The 26240-nt window shown below is 36.0% G+C and overlaps 2 protein-coding genes across 2 annotated transcripts; one reads left to right on the forward strand and one right to left on the reverse strand.

Moving 5' to 3' along the window:
* Positions 1-18809: 18809 nt before the first annotated feature.
* On the reverse strand, positions 18810-22477 carry LOC104644566 (uncharacterized). Its single transcript, XM_010314632.2, has 2 exons — positions 22333-22477; positions 18810-19255 (listed from the first exon to the last, which is right to left on the reverse strand). Exons 1-2 carry the CDS (start codon positions 22475-22477, stop codon positions 18810-18812), a joined length of 591 nt encoding a protein of 196 aa, XP_010312934.2.
* Positions 22478-22613: 136 nt separating this feature from the next.
* Positions 22614-23743, forward strand: LOC138339204 (uncharacterized). Its single transcript, XM_069290787.1, has 2 exons — positions 22614-23268; positions 23364-23743. Exons 1-2 carry the CDS (start codon positions 22614-22616, stop codon positions 23741-23743), a joined length of 1035 nt encoding a protein of 344 aa, XP_069146888.1.
* The last annotated feature ends 2497 nt before the right edge of the window (positions 23744-26240 follow it).

The following is a 26240-nucleotide window of genomic DNA, read 5'->3' on the forward strand; positions in this document are numbered from 1 at the left end:
ACCTCTATCTGAAATAATGTAGACCGGAAAACCATGAAGTCTCACCACCCCTTGAAGGTAGAACATATCATAATCCTCGGCCAAATAGTTAGTCTTTACCAGCAAGAAATGGGTTGACGTTGTCATTCTATTGACAATAACCCAAATAAAATCGTGTTATCTATGAAATATTTGCAACCTTGTGATAAAGTCCATATTAATCATCTCCCACATCCATTCCATAAGTCCTATAGTCTGAGCAAAACATCCAGTCCTTTGGTTCTCTACTTTCATTTGTTGGAAGCTTGAGAACTTGGCAAAAAACTCGGCAATATCTTTTTACATGCCTTCACACTAATATGCCTTCTCAAATCGCGGTACATCTTGGTGAACCCCGGATGAATGGAACATATAGAGCTACGAGCTTCCTCTAGGATCCTCTCTTGGAGTCCATTCACCTTAGGCACAAAAAATCTTCCTTGGTACTTTTGCACACCATCTCCCCATTGTTCAAAATTCAATATTCTTTGATTATGAAAATTTGCCTTCAAGTCAAGAAAAATGTGGTCTTTGTCTTGTTTTTCCTTCAACTCTGACACTAGTGATGATTCCACCTTATTTGTTGCCACTATCTCTCTTCTATGGAATCCATAAGTCTAACTCTGAGACGTGCAAGTATGTGTACGTTATTAACTAAATCCCTCTTTTCTTCTTAAACATGGGTGGTACTCTCTATGGATAATATGATTAAGGCATCAGCAAACCCCATTAGCCTTACCCGGGTGATAAAGAATACTCATGTCATAATTATTAAGTAATTCTAACCACTTCCTCTGTTTGAGATTTAGCTCCTTCTGAGTGAACACATATTGGTGGCTCTTCTGATTAGTGAATATTTCAACATGAACACCATACAAGTATTGACGACATATCTTTAAAGTAAAAACTTATGCAACCATTTCTAAGTCATAAGTTGAATAACTTTTCTCATGAACCTGCAATTGTCTGGAGGAATAATCTATAAAATTTCCATTCTGCATCATCACACAGCCCAAACTAACCATCGATGCATCACAATGCACCACAAAACCTTGAGTACCTCTGGTAAGGTCATAGCGGTAGTCAATCTCTTTTTCAACTCCTGCAAGCATTTCTCATAAGCCTCAAACCATTGAAGCTTGACTGTCTCCTGAGTTAACTTGATCAAAGGGTACGAGATAGATGACAACCCCTCTACAAATCTTTTCGATTAGCCAGCCAAACCCAAGAAACTCCTTATGTATGTTGGAGGTGTGGGTCTAGGCCAAATCTGGATTGCTTATATCTTTTGGGTATCAATTCTATATCACCAAAAACAATGTGGATCAAGAATGCCATAGAATTAAGCCAAAACTCACACTTGGAGAACTTGGCATATAGATCTTTATATTTCAAAGTCTACAATACAATCCTGATGTTACTAGCATGATCTTCTTCATTCCTTGAATAAAGTAGTATGTCATCAATGAAGACAATGACAAAGAGATCTAAATAAGGTTTGAAGACTCGGTTCACAAGATCCATGAATGCTTCTAGTACATTTTTCAAACCAAAGGACATAACTTAAACTCATAATGCTCATACCTTGTTCTAAAAGTTGTCTTTGGAATGTTATATTCCCTAACTTTCAACTAATGGTAGCGTAATGTGAGATCAATTTTCGAGAAGCAAAAAGCACCATGAAGCTTGTCGAAAAGATCATCTATCCTTGGAAGAGGATACTTATTCTTGATTGTCACATTATTCGATTGGTGGTAATCTATACACATCCTAAGGGAACCATCTTTCTTTCTCACAAATAAGACCAGAGCGCCCCAAGGTGAGACACTTGGTTTAATAAAGCCTTTATCCAAAAAATCTTTCACTTTTTGTTTTAGCTCTCTCTACTTTGTTGGTGCCATTCTGTATGGAGAAATAGAGAGAGGGTGAGTATCTGAAATGAGGTATATGCAAAAGTCTATTTCTCTCTCAGGTGGGACTCCGAGTAGATTATAAGGAAAGAATTCTGAAAACTCACTAACTATAGAAACTGACCGAACGGAAGGTACATTATCACTTGAGTCTTTACCTCAGACTAAGTGATAGATACACATTTTGGAAACTAAACTTCTTGCCTTTAGGTATGACAGAAAAAAACCTTAGGCACTACTAAAATACTACTCCATTCTATAACTGGATAATTTGGAATCTGAAACTTGATAACTCGAGTTTTGCAATCTATTGATGCTTAAAAGTCATGGAGCCTGTCCATACCTAAAATAACATCGAAATCTACCATGTCTAACTCTATTAAATAAGTCATGGTACTTTTGTAATAGACGAAAACAGGACAATCAAGATACACTATTTCTGCTAGAATGGATTCACATACAGGAGTAGAAACACTAAATAGTTTGCAAAGTTGTTCAGGGATAATTTCAAAGTTCATTGAAACATAGGGAGTTACAAAAGATAAACTCGCTCATGGGTCTAACAATGCATAAATAATAAAGTTAAAGACTCGAATCATACCAGTGACGACATCTGGCGAAACTTCTTATTCCTGGCAATTATTAAAAGCATACAAACAATTTGTTCCTCCGCCAGCATTAGAAGTGTCTCCCCTAGATAGATCCCTATCTGGTGGAGCAACTGATGAAGACTCAGCTCTATTAGCCCTATTATCATCGCTTTGCTTACTCTTGGGACATTCTTTCATGAAATGCCCAGTCCAACCGAAGTTGAAAACAATCCTCAGAGCATTCACAATATACACTGGAGTGATTTCTACAACACTTAGTGCACGCAGAAGGCTTTCTACCTCTTTGCACCATACTACCCTATGAATATGCGGACCTAGCTCGAGAGTTCTGACCATGAAGCTCAACTATGTCTCTAGTTGTAGGTGTACTAGAAGATGATGGTGCATGCCACTTATTCTTATGAAATTGTGGCCGATTCGTACAATTTTTCTGTTTCCCAGACTCATTCCAGGACTTAGCCATCTTGTTTCTATTCTCATCTCTGTCCCTCACCTTTTCGTTTTCAACTTGCTGCACATATACCATTATCCTGGATATGTCCATGTCGCCAATCAAAATTGAAGTACTACCTTCTTTAATTGAAGCACGACCCAAACCAATAATAAAAAAACTCATTCGTCCCCTCATATCCTTAAACATATCTGAAGCATAGCGAGACAGTTGGGTGAACTTCAACCCATACTCATTAACACTCAGGGAGTCCTGTTTTAGGGTAAGGAACTCTAGTACCTTGCTTCCTTTAATTCTCAGGGAAAGATATGCCCCAAGAAGGCTTCTTCAAAGCAATCCCAACTTGGATGTGGTGCATCCTTAGCTCTACCGTCCTTCCATTGATCAAACGTTCTAGCCACACTCTTCAATTGATAGGCAGCTAACTCAACTCTCTCAACACCAACCACATGCATCACATCGAACACCTTCTTCAACTGTAGTGCTCGAACAAGTGATTCTTGGGGGATTCATCCTCAAGAATTCCTGAATCTTCAAAGTGGTAGCCCCTTTTTGTCGAGTTCATCTTTGTTACCAGACTTGATTGGTCACAACTTGACTCAACATTCGGATAGCGTCACAGAACTCAGCATTAGTAACCTCATCTTGAGGTTGCACTTTTGGAGCATTGGATAATTCCTGTTCCTGAGCTTCTACATTTCTCCTAGCTGGACAACCTCTTGCTGCTCTTAGTGGAGGCTTTATTATCTGAAAAACGTGCAAGCACGAATTTGAGAGAGACTTTTAGAGATAAACTCTAATGCACGAAATAAATATGAAAGAAGTGAGAAATTCATAAATGTTGTAGCCTCCTAATCCTGAATGTAGCACACTTCATGCCGATGGCTAAAACTCCAAAGTCACGGCTTTATAGAGTCTCAATGACTCTTGAACTCTGGGATCTAATACTAAGTTTGTCATGCACCGAGCCTAACTTGTAGGTGGTTTTGGCACTCGTTGACCATTGCTGGATTCGAGGAACCCTTGGCCTAGATTACTAAATTTAGCGGAAGACAGCAATCATACTTATAAGGATAAAAGAACTTAACTGAACTGATTAGTAATACTATGTGGAATTTTTTTAAAAGTTTAAACATTCATCTTGGCAAAAATGGCAACACAAGTCTTTAAAATAAAAATGAAAATGTAATGAATACTGAACTACTAACTGTCTATGAAGCCTTTAAACTGATTGATATGAATGTTGGGACAAACCCTACAACATTCTATTGAAATAATTAGAAACAATAAAAGATGTCCTCTCGAAAGCAAAGAGGCTCATCAACTGTCAGGGATGCTCATCTTGATCAATAGTGCGTTGGAATTCGATCCTCATAACTTGTATTTGAATCATAAAATAATGAAGGCCAACATGCATCAGTGTAATGAATGTGCGAGTTGTGAGTTACAATGCTAAACGACACTTGATCTTGAAAAGCAGTAAGAAAGAACACTTACCTTGTCTCTATTCAACTAAGGGATAATTCACAAGTACACTCTCAACCTATTCACAAATTCACAGAGATACACTTATACTATACTAAGGTCCTATTACCCCCTGAACTTATTTTATAAGTAATTTCCTACCCCTTTTTAGCTTACGAGGCACTAGTTTGAAAAAAAAGTCAACCATCATTGGGCCCACAAGATAGTGCCACGTAGGTCGAAAAGGGGTAAAAAATTATTAATAAAATAAGTTCAGGGGGGTAATAGGACCTTAGTATAGTATAAGTGTGTCTCTGAGATTTCGGGCATAGATTGAGGGGGTACTTGGGCATTATCCTTTCAACTAATGATTTAGTAACTCTTATTCAATATATGCAGCTTAAAAGTAAATAAAATATAAAGAAAACTGAATGAAAAATGTCATAAACTTTGAATGTATAGAAGTATAAAAATAATATATGAGATGTATATGAAAATACAAATAACTGATGTATATGAAAATACAATACTTTTGTGGGAGCTTATCTAACCGACTACTATCAGTTAAGAAATATTATGATGTTATGTTACTCGGCCAACGCTGTTCGACCATCCTAACATTTCTAGAGTATAGGTCCTGAACTACCTAATGGATCCACTAGTATACTATGAAAAGGGTTCATCGTAAAAAGAATGATCATATTCTACCCATAAAGGCTACATGGTTTATTATGGATACTTGAGTTAATACGAACTCGCATCCCCAAATCGGTGCTCAATACTACTCCCAAAAATATATATTGGCTCTTATGTTTTTAAAATATACTAATTCTGTGGTTTAAGATTATTGTTCAAAACTTAGCTTTAGTACCTCACTTGGAAATCATAGTTTCCTTGCTTGCTTTATTTAATAAAGCTAATACCTTTTTTTGAAAACTAGCCAAAAGTCTCTTTACTTGTTTAAATGTTACAACATCTATAACTCTTAGGGATTACTTAGTCCCGTTATAACTCTTGATAATGAACTCAAGTCTTTAGTATTTCTTAACTTGTGACTTGAGTCTTAAAACAAAGTTAAAAAGGTTTGTTAAAGACGCTTGGAAACCTTAAGAACTCACTTTGACTTGCTTCTAAACTTTTAGAGTTGACTCTTAACTTCTTTTACTTTGATCTTAACTTGTCTTGAATTAAATTATGAATTGAAGGATCAAGATCTCATGTTTATGGATGATTTCATTATTTTTAGATGTACTTTAGGGTTTTGGAATCAACTAGGATTTACAGGTACATCACTTAGGAACTCGTACAAAAATACAGAGGGAAAATACAACCTTTAGCTGATCGTGGCACTTTGAGAGCTGCGGGGCACTAGAGCCAAATGGATAGAGACTATCCTGTTGGGCTCTAGCTGGTGTGGCGTGTCAGGCCCTGTAAAATAGCAGCTGCCTTGAGGGGCTCTGGCAACTCTACCAATGCGATTTCAAAAATTGTTCATCTAGAACTTCAAGATTCACCATTTAATCAATAAAAACTTTCTGAATTAAACATATTCATGTGCGGGTGAAAGAACCCAACACAAAAAGATCTCACATACCTCGATATGGATCACCTCTGATGAATTCCACTAGCGAAACCTTAGCGTTCTCTAAGAATTCTTGAACTTCTTCTTCATTTCTCTGTTCTTCCCAAGCCCTAAGTGTTCTCATTTTTCAAAAACTGAATTAGGACATGGTCTTAACCCTAATAAACCCTTAAAATGAATTAGGCAATACTAGGATGAAAATACTACTTTACTCTTACTAAAATCCGGATTGGACTTCTCTCAGTCAAATAGCCCGAATTCCGAAAGGCATATCTCCCTCATACAATATAGAAAATGAACAAACTTAGATCCATTGCAAAGATCTTACCAAGGGTTTTCCACAAATATAAAGAAATGATCTTAACTCCTCCTAAGCTAGAAGTTATGACACTTTAAAAATGGTCAAAACTCACTTTCTAAACTTAGAATTTTTTTTCAGATTTTTCCTATTCTTTTCAAAAATAACTATTATTATTCTCTTTGTTTAATCCTAGTTATTTAGGGTTACCAGATGTTAAAAAATCTCCCCCTTGGGAACATTCGTCCTCGAATAAAAACTCTTTCACTAAGCTAATGATTATAGCATCATTTCAGCTCTCAACCAACAAAAGCGGTTAATAACATGCTTACACATAGTTTTGTAAAGTGCTAAGAAGAGAATTTAGTACCTTAATCTAAATTCTCTACAGACTCAAAGATATGTGTATAGCTATTCTTCATATCTTCCTCAACTTCTCAATTCACCTCTTCAACAAATTGGTTCCTCCTAAGGACTTTGACTGATGCAACTTCCTTAGTTCTTTACTTGAGAACTTGAAGATCAAAAATTTGGACCAGAACTTCTTCATTAGATAGGTTATTCTTAATCCCAACGTTCTTAGTTGGTACAATCAATGAAGGATCACTCAAGCACTTCTTCAAAATAAAAATATGGAATACCGAGTGAACCACCGTTAATTCTTTGGGTAGCTCCAACTCATAAGACAAATTGCCAACCCTCTTAGAGATTCTCTATGGACCAATATACCAGGAACTATGTTTCCCCTTCTTAACAAACCTCATAACACCTTTCATGGGTGAAACTTTCAAATAAACCCAATCATCCACCTCAAACTCTAATGGCCTTCTCCTAACATCTGTGTAGGACTTTTGGCGACTCTGTGCCATTTTTTTATATCTTTTGAATCACTTTAACCTTCTCCATAGCTTGTTGAACTAGATTTGGTCCTATCAACCCTGCTTCACCAACTTGGAACCACCAAATAGGAGATCTGCATCTTCTCCCATAAAAAACTTCATATGGAGCCATTTTGATGCTCGAATGGTAACTATTGTTATGAGCAAAATCAACGAGAGGTAGGTGGTCATCTCAACTCCATTTTAAATAGATCATACAATCTCTCCACATATCCTCTAAATTCTGGATAGTATGTTCTGCTTGTCCATCCTTCTGAGGATAAAAATGAGTGCTTAAGTTCACCTTTTAACCCAATCCTTTCTAGAAAGATTTACAAAAATGTATAGTAAATTGTGCACCTCTATTTGAAATAATGGAGACCGAATACCCATGAAGTCTCACCACCTCTTGAAGGTAGAACTTAGCATAATCCTCAGCCAAATAGATAGTCTATACTGGCAAGAAATGGGCTGACGTTGCCATTCTATTGACAATAACCCAAATAAAATCGTGTTATCTACGAAATATTTTCAACCTTGTGATAAAGTACATATTAATCATATACCACATCCATTCCATAAGTCCTATAGTCTTAGCAAAACATCAAGGCCTTTGGTTCTCTACTTTTATATGTTAGCAGCTTGAGCACTTGTCAACAAAATCAACAATATCTTTCTACATGCCTTCACACTAATATGCCTTCTCAAATCGCGGTACATCTTGGTGAACCCCGGATGAATGGAATATCTAGAGCTATGAGCCTCCTCTAGGATCCTTTCTTGGAGTCCATTCACCTTAGGTACAAAAAATCTTCCTTAGTATTTCTGCACACCATCTCCCCATTGTTCAAAAGTCAATTCTTTGCTTATGAAAATTTTCCTTCAAGTCAAGAAAAATGGGGTCTTGGTCTTGTTTTTCCTTGAACTCTGATACTAGTGATGATTCAACCCTATTAGTTACTAGTATCTCTCTTCTATGGAATCCATAAGTCTAACTTTGAGACGTGCAAGTTTGCGCACATTTTAGCTAAATCCCTATTTTCTTCTTCAACATGGGTGGTACTCTCTATAGATAATATGATTAAGGCATCAACAAAACCCTATTAGCCTTACCCGGGTGATAAAGAATACTCATGTCATTATCATTAAGTAATTCTAACCACCTCCTCTGTTTGAGATTTAACTCCTTTTGAGTGAACACATATTGGAGTCTTTTGTGATCAGTGAATATTTCAACATGAACACTATACAAGTATTGACGCCATATCTTTAAAGCAAAAACTTATGCAACCATTTCTAAGTCATGAGTTGAATAATTTTTCTCATGAACCTTCAATTATTTGGAGACATAATCTATAAAATTTCCATTCTGCATCATCACACAGCCCAAAATAACCATAGATGCATCACAATGCACCACAAAACCTTGAGTACCTCTTGTAAGGTCATAGCGGTAGTCAATCTCTTTTTCAACTCCTGGAAGCGTTTCTCATAAGCCTCAAACCATTGAAACTTGATTGTCTCCTAAGTTATCTTGATCAAAGGAGACGAGATTGATGAGAACCCCTCTACAAATATTCTCGAGTAGCCATCCCTACCTAAGAATTTCCTTATATGTGTTGGAGGTGTAGGTCTAGGCCAAATCAGAACTACTTATATCTTTTGGGTATCAACTCTATATCACCGGAAACGAAGTGGCCCAAGAATGTCATATACTTAAGCCAAAACTCACACTTGGATAACTTGGCATATAACTCTTTATATTTCAAAGTCTGCAGTGTAATCCTGAGATGACTAGCATGAACTTCTTCATTCCTTGAATAAAGTAGTATGTCATCAATGAAGCCAATGACAGATATCTAAATAAGGTTTGGAGACTCGGTTGATAAGATCTATAAATGCTTCGAGTGCATTTTTCAAACCAAAGGAAATAACTAAAACTCATAATGCCCATACCTGGTACTAAAAGTTGTCTTTGGAATGTCATATTCCCTAACTTACAACCAATGGAAGCCTAATCTCAGATCAATTTTTGAGAAGCAAAAAATACCCTGAAGGTTTTCAAAAAATCATATATCCTTGGAAGAGGATACTTATTCTTGATGGTCAAATTATTCATTGGCGGTAATCTCTACACATCCTAAGGGAACAATCTTTCTTTCTCACAAATAAGACCAGAGCGCCCCAAGGTGAAACACTTGGTTGAATAAATCCTTTATCCAACAAATCTTTCAATTTTTCTTTTAGCTCTCTCAAATCTGCTGGTGCCATTCTGTATGGAGGAATAGCGATAGGGTGAGTATCTGAGATGAGGTCTATGCTAAAGTCAATTTCTCTCTCAGGAGGGAATCCGGGTAGATAATAAGGAAAGAATTCTGGAAACTTACTATCTATAGAAACTGACCGAATGGAAGGTACATTAGCACTTCAGTCTTAACCTCCGACTAAGTTATAGATACACCCCTTGGAAACTAAATTTCTTGCCTTTCGGTATGAAATGAAACAACCCTTAGGCACTACTAAACTACTACACCATTCTATGACTTCATAATTTGGAATCTGACTCTTGATAACTCGAGTTCTGCAATCTATTGATGCATAATAGTCATTGAGCCAGTCCATACCTAAAATAAAATCAAATTCTACCATGTCTAACTCTATTAATTCAGTCATGGTACTTTTGTAACTGACGAAAATAGGACAATCAAGATATACTGTTTCTGCTAGAATGGATTCACCAACAGGAGTAGAAACACTGAATAGTTTGCTAAGTTGTTTAGGGATAATTTCAAAGTTCATTGAAACATAGGGAGTTACAAAAGATAAACTCGCTCCTGGGTCTAACAATGCATAAACGATAAATTTAAAGAATCGATCATACCAGTGACGACATTTGGCGAATCTTCCTGTTCTTGGAAATTATTGAAAGCATACAACCAGTTTGTTTCTCCGCCAGCACTAGAAGCGTCTCCCCTAGATAGAGCCATGTGTGGTGGAGCAACTAATGAAGACTCAGCTCTAGTAACCATATTACCACCCCTTTGCTTACTCTTGGGACATTTTTTCATGAAATGCCTAGTCCAACCGCAGTTGAAAACAATCCTCAGAGCATTCACAACATACGCTAGAGTAATCTCTACCACACTTAGTGCATGCAGGAGGCTTATTACCTCCTTGCACCACACTACCATGTGAATATGCAGGCCTAGCTCGAAAGTTCTGACAATGAAACTCAACTCTGTCTCTAGTTGTAGGTGTACTAGAATATAATGGTGCATGCCACTTATTCTTATGAAATTGTGGCCGATTCGTTGCCCAGACTCATTTCCGGACTTAGACATCTTGTTTCTATTCTCATATTTGTCCCTCGCCTTTTTCTTTTCAACTTGCTGCACATAGACCATTATCCTTGATATGTCCATGTCGCCAATAAAAATGGAAGTCCTACCTTCTTTACTTGAACCACGACCCAAACCAACAATAAACAAACTCATTCATCCCCTCATATCCTTAACCATATTTGAAGCATAGAGAGACAATTGGGTGAACTTCTACCCATACTCATGAACACTCACGGAGTCCAGTTATAGGGTAAGGAACTCTCGTACCTTGCTTCCTTTAGTTCTCAGGGAAAGATATGCCCCAAGAAGGCTTCTTCAAAGCAACCCCAACTTGGATGTGGTGCATCCTTAGGTCTACCATCCTTCCATTGATCAAACATTCTAGACACACTCTTCAGTTGATATGCAGCTAACTCAACTAATTCAAAACCAACCACATGCATCACAACGAACACCTTCTTCAACTCTAGTGCTCGAACAAGTTATTCTTGGGGGATTCATCCTCAAGAATTCCTAAATCATCAAAGTGTTAGCCCCTTTTTGTCGATTTCATATTTGTTACCCGACTTGGTTGGTCACAACTTGAATCAACATCCGGATAGCCTCATAGAACTCAGCATAAGTAACCTCCCTTGAGGTTGCACTTTTGCAGCATTAGGTAATTCCTGTTCCTGAGCATCTACATTTCTCCTAGCTGGATGACCTCTTGCTACTCTTCGTGGAGGCATTATTATCTGAAACACGTGCAAGCATGAATTAGTGAGAGACTTTTAGAAATAAACTCTAACGCATGAAAGAAATATGAAAGAAGTGAGAAATTCCTAAATGTTGTAGCTACCTAATCGTGAATGTAGCATGCTTCACACTAATGACTAAAACTCTAAAGACACGCCTTTATAGACTCTCTATGACTCTTGAACTCTGGGCTCTGATACTAAGTTTGTCATGCACCGAGCCTAAACCCTAGGTGGGACTGGCACTCGGTGACCATTATTGGACTGGAGGAACCCTTGGCCAAGCTACTAAACTCAGCGTAAGACAACAATCACACTAATAAGGATAAAAGAACTTAACTGAACTTATTAGTAATACTATTTGGAAAGTTTTAAAAGTTTAAACATTCATCTTTGCCAAAATTGCAACACAAGTCTTTAAAATGAAAATGAAAATGTAATGAATACTGAACTACTAACTGTCTATGAAGCCTTTAAACAGATTGATATGAATGTTGGGACAAAACCTACAACATTTTATTGAACTAATTAGAAACAATAAAAGATGTCCTCTGAAATGCAAGGAGGCTCATCAACTGACTCTAGGATGCTCAACAGGATCAATGGTGCACTGGATATCGATCCTCGTTACTTGTATCTGCATGATAAAATTATGCAGGCCAACAGGCATCAGTACAATAAATGTACGAGTATGCGAGTTAGAATGCTAAACGACATTTAAGATTGAAAAGGAGTAACAAATAACACTTACCTTATCTCTATTCAACTCACGATTTACTAACTTGTATTCAATATATGCAGTTTAAAAGTAAATGCAAGTATACAAATAGTATATGAGATGTATATAAAAATACAAATAACTAATGTATATTAAAATATAATACATCTGTGGGAGCTTATCTAACCGACTAACTTAAGTTAAGAACTATGATGATACAATGTTACTTGAGTTATTATGAACTCGCATCCCCAAATCAGTACTCAATACCACTTCCAAAAATATATACAGGCTCTTATGTTTTTAAAACATATTTATTCTGTGATTTGAGATTATTGTTCAAAACTTAACTTTAATAGCTCTCTTGGAAATCATAGTTTCCTTGATTGCTTCATTTCATAAAACGATTTTTTATTTTTTAAAACTAGCCCAAAGGCTCTTTACTTGTTAAAATGTGATAACATCTATAAATCATAGGGATTACTTAGTCCAGTTATAACTTTTTAGAATGAAATCAACTCTTTACTCTTTCTTTACATGTGACTTGAGTCTCAAAAAAAAGTTTAAAAGGTTTTTTAAAGACTCTTGGAAACTTTAAGAACTCAGTTTGACTTGGTTCTCAACTTTTAGACTTGACTCTTAACTTCTTTGACTTTTATCTTAACTTTATTTGAATTGTATTATGGATTCAAGGATCATGATCTCATGTTTATTGATGATTTCATGATGTTTAGATGTACTTTAGAGTGTTGTAATCAACTAGGATTTATAGGTACATCCTTTAGGAACTCGTACAAAAAAGATGGGTGGCAAAATAGGATATCCGGCTGACCCTTGCGCTCTGAGAGGCGAGTGGTGCCAGAGAATGATGGACAGAGGCTGTCCTGAGGGGCTCTGGCTGGCGTGGCGCGTCAGGTTCTGTCAGACAAAGGCTTCCCTGAGGGGCTCTGGATAGCGCGGTGCCCCAGGTCTTGTTAGATGGGATTTCTGACTTTTCTTCTCCGATTTTCAATTCTAAATCTTTTGAACTCCCATGGATATTCCCCCAAACACTTAGGATAAATTATATCCTCAATACCCAATAGTTTAGACTTGTAAAACAGCCCATAAATAGGAATCAAAACCACTAAAGGTGCACTACAACTCTACCAACACGATTTCAATAATTGTTCATCAAGAACTTCAAAATTCACTAGTTAATCAATAAAAACTTGGAGAATTAAATATATTGGTGTGTGGGTGAAAAACCCCAACAAATAAATATCTCATATACCTGTATAGGGATTACCCCCGACGAATTCCACTATCGAAACCTTAGCGTTCCTTTAAGAATTATTGATCTTCTTCTTCTCTTCTATGTTCTTCCCAAGCCCTAAGTGTTCTCACATTTCAAAAACTTAATTGGGACATGATTTTACCCCTAATAAACCCTTAAAACGAATTAGACACAATTCTAACTCTTGTGGCAGCTCCAACTCATAAGCTATATTTCCCACCCTCTTGGATATTCTATAAGGTCCAATATATCGGGGATTGACATTTCCCTTTTTACCAAACCTTATAACATCCATCATGGGTGAAACTTTTAAATATACCCAATCATTTACTACAAACACCAATGGCCTCCTCCTAATATCAGTGTAGGATTTTTGATGACTCTTTGTCATTTTCAACCTTTGTGTAATAAACTTCACCTTCTCCATAGCTTGGTAACTAAATATTGTCCTATCAATCCTGCTTCACCAACTTCAAACCATCCAATAGGAGATGTACATCTCCTCCCATAAAAAGCTTCATAATGATTCATCTAGATGCTAAAGTGGTAACATGTGTTGTAAGAAAACTCAATGAGAGGTTGGTGATCATCTCAATTCCCCTTGAAATCAATCACACAAACCCTCAAAATATCTTCTAGGGTTTGAATAGTGCGCTCTGCTTGCCCATCAGTCTGAGGATGAAAGGCAGTACTTAAATTCATTTTTCAACCCAAATCTTTCTGAAAGGATTTCCAGAATTGTGCAGTAAATTATGCACCTCTATCTAAAATAATGGAGATCGTAACTCCATGAAGCCTTACTACCTTTTGAATGTATAACCTAGAATAATCCTCTACCAAATGGGTAGTGTTTACAGGCCAAAAGTGGGTTGTTTTGGTCATTCTATCGATAATAACCCAGATATAATCACATTGCCTGCGACATAGGGGTAAAGCTATGATGAAATCCACATAAATCATATCCCACTTCAACTCTAGAAAAATTATATTCTATCCAAAACTCCAAGCTTTGGTATTCTACTTGAACTTGTTTGCAATTCGGGCACTTGGCAAAAAATTCGACAATTCCCTTCTTTATACCATTACACCAATATAATCTCTCAAATTATGGTACATCATTGTGGAACATGAATGAATGTAAAATATGGAGCTATGAGCTTCCTCCATAATCCTCTCTTAGAGTCCATCCACCATAGGTACACCTTATCTATCTTTCTATCTCAATACACCATCTCCCCCTTGTTCAAAATCTAAGACTCATTGGTTATGAACATTATTTGCCTTCAGTTCAAGCAAAATTTGATCTGGGTATTGATTTTCTTTCACTTGTGACAGAAATGATGATTTTGCTACTCTTGTCACCACTATCCCCTTGTCTATGAAATCCATGAGTTGGATTCCTAGACGTGTAAGTCTATGCACATCTTTTACTAGTTCTTTCTTCTCTTCTACAAGATGGGTGGTATTATCCATAGAAAACCTGCTTAAGTCATCAACAACCATATTATTCTTACCTAGGTGGTAATGAATGCTCATGTGATAATGCTTGAGCAGTTCTAATCATCTCCTTTATGTAAGATTAAGCTCTTTCTGAGTGAACACAAGTTGTAGGCTCTTATGAATGGTGAATATATATATATATATATATATATATATATATATATATATATATATATATATATATATATATATATATATATATATATATATATATATATATATATATATATATATATATATATATATCAAAATGAACACCGTACAAATAGTGATGCCATATATTCAAGGAAAAAACTATAGCAGCCTACTCTAAGTCATGGGTTGGGTAGTTTTTCTCATGAACTTTCAACTATATAACCTTGTCATTCTGCATTAGGACACAACCCAAACCAACTCTAGATGCATGAAAATACACTACAAAGCCTTGAGTACCTTCCGGTAAAGTCAAAATCGAGCCAGTAATCAATCTCTTTTTCAATTCCTGAAAGCATTTCTCACAATCTTCAGACTATTGAAACTTAACTATCTTCTGAGTCAACGGAGATGAAATTGATGAAAACCCCTTAACAAACCTTCTATATTAGCCAGCCAAACCTAAGAAACTCCTAATATCAGTTGGAGACATGGATCTAGGCTGACTCTAAACTGCTTGTTTCTTTTGGGTATCAACTAAAATTCCATTACTGGAAATTATGTGGCCCAATAATGCCACAGACTTAAGCCAAAACTCACATTTTGAGAACTTAGCATATAATTCCTTATCTTTCAAAGTCTGAAGAACTATCATGAGGTCACTAGCATAATTTTATTCAATTCCTTTAATAGATTAGTATGTCATAAATGAAGACGATAACAAACATATCTAGATAAGGTTTGAATCATCTGTTCATAAGATCCATGAATGCTGCATGCGCATTGGTCAACCCGAAGGACATGGCCAAAAAGTCATAATGCCCATATCTAGTTCTAAAAGTTGTCTTTGGAATATCACATTACATAATTTTTAACTTATGGTAGCCTGATCTGAGATCAATTTTCGAGAAGCAGGAAGCACCCTGAAGCTGGTCGAAAAGATCATCAATTCTTATAAGAGGATATTTCTTCTTGATGGTAACCTTGTTCAATTGGACATAATATATACACATCCTAAGAGAACCATCTTTCTTTCTCACAAACAAGACAGAAGCACCCCAAGGTGAGTCACCTGGTCGAATTAAACCATTATCTAACATATTTTTTAATTGCTCTTTCAACTCTTTAAACTATGTTGGTGCCATTCTATATGGTGGAATAGAGATAGGTTGAGACGAATGATATTTATGCCGAAGTCTATTTCTCTCTTAGGAGGGAGTCTGTGTAGATCATCATAAAAGACTTGTGGAAACTCTTTTACTTCTAAAACTGACTAAATAGGAGGTACCTCAACAGTTAAGTCATTAACTAGGACTAAGTGGTAGACACACCCTTTAGAAACTAACTTCATTTCCTTAAGGTACGAAATGAAACAATTCTTTAGGCACTACTAACTGTTTTTCTACTCTAAGACTAACTCATTTGAAAACTTAAACTTCACTATTTGAGTTCTACAATCGACTGAGGCATAACAGGCATGAAGCCAGTTGATACTAGTATGACATCAAAATCTACCATGTCTAACTCAATTAAATCGATCATGATACTCTTGTGATTGACGGAAATGGCACAATCATGATAAACTCTCTCTAATAGAATAGATTCACCAAAAAATGTAGAAATACTGAATGCTTCACTAAGTTGCTCATGAATAATATCAAAGTTCATAGCAACATATGGAGTTAAAAAAGAAAAACTCGCTATCTTGCTTGATACACACATAATATAAAAATATATAATGTGAAAGTTGTGTTCGTATAAAGCGAAAAGAGAAATTTCATATACACACGTTTTATTTTGATTCAATTGTATATAAATTAAAATTCTATTCTTATAGACAAAAACATTAAATTGAAATGAATTCTTTTTTTACTGCATACTTTTTCCTTTAGTACTTGTTGCAAGTATTTCAATTTTCAAATATTTTTAGGTGACACTAGTGCAGACGAGGCATTGATAGAAGGCATATGTAGAAAAATACAAGATCCTCCTTTTTTCTTAACCACTTTTAGAAAAATTTGGTTCATCTGTATATTCCTTAAGAAGTAACACAAGCACTTGTCTCTCAATCATTGCAAAATCCTAACAATAAACATACTTTCATAGAGGAAGCTAAAGTAGCTGCAAAAGACAAAGATACCCCAGACTTGTATGCTATTTGTGATAGTAGTTCTGGATGGTTGATAATCATTCTCCAAGATGCTGCTCAATCATTAGCTAACAAGGATTATAGTGGATTGGAAAATTTCCTTTCAAAGTGTCCCAAATTTGTGAGTGATTGTTAAAATGCACTTGGTATCAAGGCAATGCCTGAAATTTTAGATAGAAGTAGAAAATAATTCAATCTTAAAATAATGTCAAAAGTTGTTCAAGGCCTCGTTAAGAAATAGGTAGTTTACATCATTGTTATAGATTAATTTGTCATTTTTGAACGTTATGTAGTAGCTAACAAATATGATATTGGTATTTTATTAAATCATTCTCATTTCTATAGTGTCTGATTATATTATGTTTGTGCTTATCTTTTTGTTTGAGCCTTGAGATATTTTTTCAACCTACTTGTTAGAATTTTCTTTCTCTAGTACATTTTTATGATGTAATTAGTAAGGTGTAAGTTAATAATACTCTTTGAACTATAGATCTTCACAATCCAAAAGTATATTTCACTTGCACGAAAGTACATATGACCAATCAATTTTTTGACGATTCATGCTTTATTTTTATCGTATTTAACTGAATTTAATTTGTATTTTGAATATCTTTGTATTCGATTAAAAACAATCAAAGCACGATTTGAAGTCATGTAGCTCCAATGTTTGGTTAGGGCATCTATGATAAATTTTAAAAGAAAATGAGAGGAAAAATAAATTTGACTAGATAAATTATAAATTAATCGTAAGTCACTATTGTAATGAAAAGTTAATCAACTGTAAATTACAAAATTAAAAAATATATCAGGCCATATACATACTCTAACTCATTTATGAGATCCGTATATAGCAAGAAATAATATATCTTTTCTATGCTAGTTTCAGAAAAACTCATATACACCAATGAGATAAAGTCAATTTTTCTTACTACGTTGATGTTGCATTAGCTGATGGAGGTTGTGAAAAATATGGGTCTAATCCTGTTTAGCTTTGTAAGATTGCAATTGCTAATCAATTAAAGTTGTTTATTTACCACCAAAAAATCAATTTATTGCTCACAAAAGGCATTATTTTCTTCCTCTAATAATTTTTTTTGTATAATGAGTAGATTAAATTTAATATTGTAATGTTAATTTAAATATGAGATATCCGGTTTTAGCTCAATAGTGACTTACGATTCAACTAAACCCTTTTGAGATAATGGGAGTGATAAAATCAATTTTAAAATTTTATTTTATTTTTTAAAAGTAATTTTAAAATTTATTATTTTAATAGTCAATTTTTTCCACTTTATCTTCTTGTAAAATTTATCATAGATGCCCCAAACTAAACTTTGGAGCTACATGACTTCAAATCTTGCTTCGGCAATTATTAATCGAATACAAAGATATTCCAAATACACAAATTAAATTCAGATTAATATGCTAAAAATCGTCACAACATCGATTGGTCATATCTACTTTCATCCAAGTAGAATGTACTTTTCGATTGCCAAGGTCTAATGTTTTAAGGCTTATTATTAACTTTTACCTTACTAATTAAATCATAAAAATGTACTAGGGGAAAAATTCCAACATGTAGGTTGAAAAAATATCTCAAGGTTCAGACAAAAATATAAGCATAGACATAGTATAATAAGACACTATAGAAATAAGAATGATTTAATAAAATAACAATCTCCTCTTTATTAGCTCCTACTTGACTTTCAAGAAAAACAAATTGATTTATAAAAATCATATAAACTATCTATTTCTTAATGAGACCTTCAGCAACTTTTGACATGATTATAAGATCAATTTGTTTCCTACTTCTATCTAAAATTTGAGGCGTTGTCTTGCTACCAAGTGCATTTTGACAATCACTCACAAATTTGGGACACCTTGAAAGGTCAGTTTCCAAGCCATTATAATCCTTTTTAGCTAATGATTGGGCAGCATCTTGAAGAACGATTATCATTAATCCATAACTACTATCACAAATGCCATACAAGTCTTGGGTCTCTTTGTCTTTTGCAGCTGCTTTAGCTACTTGTATGAAAGCATGGTTATTGTTAGCATTTTGTAATGATTGAGCGATAGCGGCTCGTGTTACTTCTGCAGGAACATACGGATGAGCTAAAATTTTTCTAAAAGTGTTTAAGCAAAAAGGAGGATCTTGTACTTGTTTACATATACCTGCTATGAATGTCTCATCTGCAGTAGTGTCACATAAAGAGGTTTGAAAGTTGAAAATATTTGCAACAAGTACTAAAGGAAGGAAGTATGAAGTAAAAAAAGAAGTCATTTTAATTTCTTCAATAATTGTTATTCTGTTTTTCAAAGTGAATGTAAGTTAATATATATATATATATATATATATATATATATATATATATATATATATATATATATATATATAGGAATGACATTGAAACAAAACAAGAATAAACATAAATTTTATTACCTTGTTATCTACTTCAAGAGTCTATTACATATATAGAGAGAATGTTAAGTTATTTCCTTCTTCAGCTTTCAATCATATATAGAAATAATGTTGATTTTTTGTGGATTTCTTCCCAACAAATTAAGTTATTTTCTCATATGTACATTCTCTTGTCACCCATTTACCTTATGTGTAGTGAAACTAATTTAGTAAAAACATAATAATTACTAACAAAATTATTTTGAGTTATTTTCCAAAATATACTTTCATTTTAGGCATATCCCCTCTATTCTTTTTTACTTTAATTTTATTATAAATAAATCATTATTTTGAACTGTTCATTTTCTAAAATGAAAAATTATTTTTCTCCCAATATTATTTTTTATCACTTAATATTTATATAAATTAATAATAGTCACAATTAAATTTTGAAAAAATAATTAATCTAGTCAAAGAACAAAGCATTGGATCAAACATGTTATTCATTGTTATAATTCCATGTATAAATCTTGTCAAACTGTAACAACCCGTAGCCAAAACAGACCAAAAATTAATTTTTCAAAAATATCAATAGGTGCTACCAACAGTGGCATCGACGCGCCGTAGCCTGAACCACGGTCCATCCTGCACAACCATCGATGGGATCAGAAACTCCCAAAAATTTCATCCTAGAAAATTGGTTAAGTCTTGGACGACGGACGAACTTACAGTCCGTAGGTCAAACGACAGTCCATGGTCCGTGACCGTTGATCAAGACTCCCTTCAACAACTCTATGACAAGAGTTATGGATGACCAGCATGGTTCGCAGTTGGACCTACGGTCCGTCGGTCTGACCGTAGGTGGAAAACTTGCAGCCGGTTAAGGGGAAATGCAGTTGGGTCAATTTAAAATAATCATAACTCTTAGAACAAACTGAATTAGGTCTCCCATGACCTACCCACAGATATATAATTAAATTATCTTTCCATAGCCACCGACCATGCTAAAATCAGACCTCCGAGTAAAAACTTATGCCCATTTTAGTAAAAACCTATCGAACAGGACCTCACGACGGACCGCCAGTCCTGGCCGTCGTGAGGCCCGACAGCAACCTTCCCACGGGTCTTTTTGACCTTTCACACTCCATTTAAACCCTAAGTTACGTTGTTTTGACCCTAAATCATCATATTTTAGTCAGTTTAAGCCTAGAAACATAAATAAAACATATCCGAGTCAAATCATTAAATCAAAACTTAGAAAATTAGAAGAAAAAGAGGAGAAAAAAAGCTCAAGAACCCTAGTTCAAGAACTCCACAAGCTCCAGCAGTTCCAGCCCCTAAACTTAAGTATTTTTCCGTGGATTTCATCACAAGATATGTGGGACTTCACTAGTGGGTTCCTTTCAACCATTGGGTCCTTAGTTTCAATCAGTTATTGATTCTCTTATCATAATTAAACCTACGGTTTCTAGAACTTTGATATAACTTCATTAATTATTAAATATATGTTCCAAATCAGATTATCATGTTATTACTCAGATTATCGCATGAATTTCAAAATCCTAGCTTTGTATTTCTTTAGTTCTTGAATTACACATGCTAGGTCATATATTTCAGACACTTTAGATATACATGCCTTAGTTATAAATGCATAATTACCAGATTAATTGTTGCATTCTCAGTTTGCATATTTAGTTTTGAGCTACAAAGTATTTACAGAAATTCAGATATAATCAGTTAATTTACAGATTTATTGGGAGTAGTATAATACCAAGTTCGACTAGGGTTTAGCGTAAACAATAGTCTCAGGACTACTACTCAAGTAGGTTGTAAGTTCCTTTCTGTGGGCAATAAGTTTAGTGATCACGCCAGCATGCCTTTAAACCTTTGGCAGGGTATATTGGGTCCTCTCGATGGGGCGTATACATCGGACTCCACATTTAGCTCATGTGGTTTTAATATCAGTTATTAGTAGCTCCCACAGTTCAGCCAGACTCACTGCATTGACCATTTATCAATATATTCAGTTTTAGCATGTTATAAATTGGTCATTTCATCCAATTAGCTCAGAAATTAGCACATCACGTTCAGATTATTATACTTGTTTTAGTACTTGTTCAGTTATGTTCTATTTCAGGTTTACTCTATCCTATATGCTCAGTACCTTTTAAGTACTGACACATATGTGCGCTACATCTTCTCGTGATGTAGGTTAAGGTTCTCAGCATCCAGATCACGTATAGATCAATTTCCCGATCTGTAGTTCAGCAGATTCAGTGGTGAGTCCTCATTCTCCGAGGACAACAGTCATGAGTTTCATTTAAGTCTTTAGTCATTTAGTTTTAGTTTTTGCTAGATTTAGCTGGGGCTTGTCCTAGTATTTCTAGTCTAGTTTGGAGGCTATTTTAAGACATAGTTAGATTCAGCTTAGTATTGAGTTAATATTTCTTTTGTATTAAACTCATTATATTCAAATATCTCAGTTATAGAATATAGATATTACCCATCTTTTCATTTTAAGTATGATTTACCTTCCACAACAGTTTATTATCTTTAGTATGCTCATAATCATGACAACAAGGTTATCTTGGGATCACTTGTGGTCCAAGGATCCGTGTCTGAGTCTCGGGGGTAGCTCAGGGCGTGACAAAACTTTGTATCAGAGCACTAGGTTCAGGAGTCCTAAGATGTCTGAAAAAAGCCGCACTAATTAGAGTCCTTTTCATGGGTGTGAAATGCACCACATCTAATGTTAGGGAGGCTATAATGTGTTTTAGGAAAAACTTCACTTTCTTGTTACTCTTATCGTTCGTAAGTTTTGATTTTATTCCATTCTAATTTGACATTCTACATTTCATATCATGCCTACTCGTAGAGCTAACGCTAGGAATGCGAATGCCAAGAATGCAAACGCAGCTCCTCCAATCCCAAATCAAGAAGTCTCCAATGCTGAGTTCAGGAATGTCATACAGATGTTGTCTTAGAGTATGACCCACCAGAACAATCGGGTTCATGATCCTATGAATGAAAATAGTAGATCAGCAGCAGCAAGGGTCCGTGACTTTGTTAGGATGAATCCGCATGAGTTCTTAGGATTGCAGACTAATGAAGATCCTCAAAATTTCTTGAATGAAATCAAAAAGATAGGTGATGCAGGTTACTTGGAATTATCGGGTTGAGTTGGCATCATACCAGCTGAAAGACGTGGCTCATATCTGGTACACTCAGTTGAAGGAGAATAGGGGTGCAAATGCAGCTCCTATTACTTGGGAGTTCTTCAGTGAGACTTTTCTCTACAGTTTTTTCCCAATAAACTTGAGAGAAGCAAAGGCCCAACAATTCATGAACTTGAGGCAGGGAAACATGACAGTCCAAGTGTATAGGCTGAAGTTTAACAAACTCTCCAGGTATGCTCCTCACATGGTTGCTGACTCCAGGGCTCAGATGAATAAGTTCTTGTATAGAGTATCAGATTTGGTGAAGACAGAGTGCAGAAATGCTATGTTGCTGGGAGATATGAATATCTATAGGCTTATGACTCATGCTCACCAGGTTGAGCGTGATAAGCTTAGGGAACAGGCTAAGGAAAATAAGAAGGCTAGGACAGGGAACTATGACTATTCTCAGCAGAAATCGGGTGGTGGAAATTGCTCGCAGGGTCAGCAGAATTTTTCAGATCCATCCCCTTTATTAGCTAGTGTTCCATCCTCCAAGAATAGGTATGAACAAAATGGCAGAGCACCAGGCTCTAAGTTTCAGGGAAGTGTTTCACGCACAACCAGTTACCCCACTTGCCCTAATTGTGGTAAGAGTCTTCCGGGTGTGTGTCTTGCAGGAAAAGAAAGATGTTTTAGATGTGGTCAGTCTGGTCACACGTTGAGGGATTGACCTTCTAGACAGGTCAAGAAAGTGGTAATGGTAAAGCTCAGTCTACAAATTCAGCAGCACCACCAAGTCGCCCAACTCAACAGGGTAACTCATCTGGTACAGGTGGCGGTCAACGCCAGAACAGACTTTATGCTTTTCAGGCTCGCCAGGATCAGGAAGGTTCTCCTGATGTAGTCACTAGTACGTTACGAGTCTTTGACCTTGATGTTTATGCATTGTTAGATCCAGGGGCTACACTTTCTTTTGTAACTACTTGTATAGCAGTCGAGTTCAGTGTCAGTCCAGAAACTCTCTCAGAACCCTTCTCAGTCTTTAATCTAGTCGATGACCCAGTTATAGCTAGATGGGTATACAGAAATTGCCCTGTCATAGTCTCTCAGAAAGTCACCTAAGTAGATCTAGTAGAGTTAGAAATGGTAGACTTCGATGTCATTCTAGGAATGGGTTGTTTACACTCATGTTATACCTCAGTTGATTGTAGAACTAGGATAGTTCGTTTTTGGTTTCCAGAAGAACCAATCTTAGAATGGAATGGTAGTAGCCTAGCGCCTATGGATTGATTTATTTGTTACCTTAAGGTCAGAAAGACGATATCGAAGGGTTATCTCTATCATCTAGTCCGGGCTAAGGATTCTATCCTTTAAACCCCATCTCTTTAGTCAGTTCCAATAGTCTGTGAATTTCTAGAAGTATTTTGAAAAGATCTTCCCGAGGTTCCTCCCAAAAGGGAAATCGACTTTGGAATTGATCTCCTTCTAGATACCCAGCCTATTTCTATTCCTCCTTACAAAATGGCTCCAGCAGAGCTTATGAAATTGAAAGATCAGTTGAAAGACCTTCTAGATAAGGGTTTCATCAGACCTAGTATTTCACCATGGGGTGCACTAGTATTGTTCGTAAAGAAGAAAGATGGTTCTCTCAGAATATGCATTAACTATAGACAGTTGAACAAGGTTACAATCAATAATAAGTATCCCATCCCCAGGATTAATGACTTGTTTGACCAACTTCAGGGTGCTAGTCATTTCTCAAAGTAGACCTCAGATCGGGTTATCATTAGCTCAGAGTCAGAGATAGTGACATTCAAAAATAGCCTTCAAAACTCGGTATGGTCATTATGAATTTGTAGTTATGTCGTTTGGACTAACCAATGCTACTGCAACTTTCATGGATTTGATGAACAAAGTGTTCAAACAGTACTTAGACTTGTTCGTTATCGTCTTCATTGATGATATCCTCATTTACTCTAGGAGTGAGGAAGAACATGCAAGTTATTTGAGAGTTATTCTGCAATCTCTCAAAGATCGCCAGTTATTCGCTAAGTTTAGTAAATATGAGTTTTGGTTGCAATCCGTTGCTTTCCTTAGTCACATTATATCTAGCGAAGGGATCCACGTAGATTCACAAAAGATAGAAGCATTGAAACAATGGCCCAGACCTACCTCTGCTACAGATGTCAGAAGTTTCTTCGGTCTAGCAGGTTATTATAGAAGGTTCGTGGAAGAATTTTCATCCATAGCCTCACCATTGACTAGGTTGACTCAGAAGATGGTCAAGTTCCAATAGTCAGATGATTGTGAGAAAAGCTTTGCAGAATTGAAAACTAGATTGACTATAACTCCTGTCTTTACTCTACTAGAGGTTTCAGATGGTTATGTGATCTATTGCGATGCATCCTAAGTTGGCCTTGGTTGTGTGTTGATGCAAAGAGATAAGGTTACATCTTATGCCTCTAGAAAACTTAAGGTGCATGAGAAGAACTATCCAACTCATGACCTCAAGCTTGCAGCAGTGGTGTTTGCACTAAAGATACGGAGACACTAATTTTATGGTGTTCATGTAGATGTGTTCACCGATCATAAGTGCCTTCAGTATGTGTTAGAGTTGAATCTTCTCCAGATGAGATGGCTTGTGTTCCTTAAGGATTATGATATGAGTGTGCATATTCATCATAGAAAGGTGAATGTAGTGGCCGATGCTCTTAGTAGATTATTTATGGGTAGTGTAGACCATGTTGAGAAAAAAAAGAGCTAGTGAAGGATGTTCACATGCTTGCTTGCTTGGGAGTTTGCCTTATGAGCATATCAGACAGCGGTGTAACAGTTCAGAATGGGGAAGAATCGTCTTTGGTAGTGGAGGTTAACGAAAAGCAAGACAGTGATCCGATCTTGCTTGAACTAAACAGTGCAGTCAAAAATTAGAGAGTGGAGGTTTTCTCCCAAAGGGGAGATGGTGTACTTCTCTACCAAGATAGATTGTGTGTTCCTAATGTGGGAGAGTTGAGGCAGCATATTCTTGCATAAGCTCATAAGTCCAGGTATTATATTCATCCACGTGCCACTAAAATGTACCGTGATCTGCTGGAATTCTATTGGTGGAATGGCATGAAGAGGGATATAGCAGAGTTTGTGAGTAAGTGCCCTAATTGCCAGCAAGTCAAGGCAGAACATCAGAAACCAGTAGGTATGACTCAAGAGATCGATATTCCTACTTGGAAGTGGGATGTGATCAATATGGATTTCATCATAGGGTTACCTCGTACTCGCATACAACATGACTCAATTTGGGTGATAGTTTATAGGATGACTAAGTCTTCTCGCTTTTTGGCGGTCAAGACTACATATTTGGCAGAGGACTATGCAAAGATTTACCTTACTGAAATTATGAGGTTGCATGGGGTTCCTTTGTCTATCAACTCAGATAGAGGTCCATAGCTTACCTCTCATTTTTGGAAGTCATTTCAAAAAGGTCTTGGTACTCAAGTTACCTTAGTACAACATTTCATCCATATACGAATGGGCTGGAAGAGCGTATTATTAAGACCTTAGAGGATATGTTGTTGAGAGTTTGTGTGATCGATTTAAAGGTAGTTGGGATGATCACCTTCCT

The sequence above is a fragment of the Solanum lycopersicum genome, chromosome 11 (genome assembly GCF_036512215.1).
Source record: "Solanum lycopersicum chromosome 11, SLM_r2.1".
Lineage (NCBI taxonomy): Eukaryota > Viridiplantae > Streptophyta > Magnoliopsida > Solanales > Solanaceae > Solanum > Solanum lycopersicum.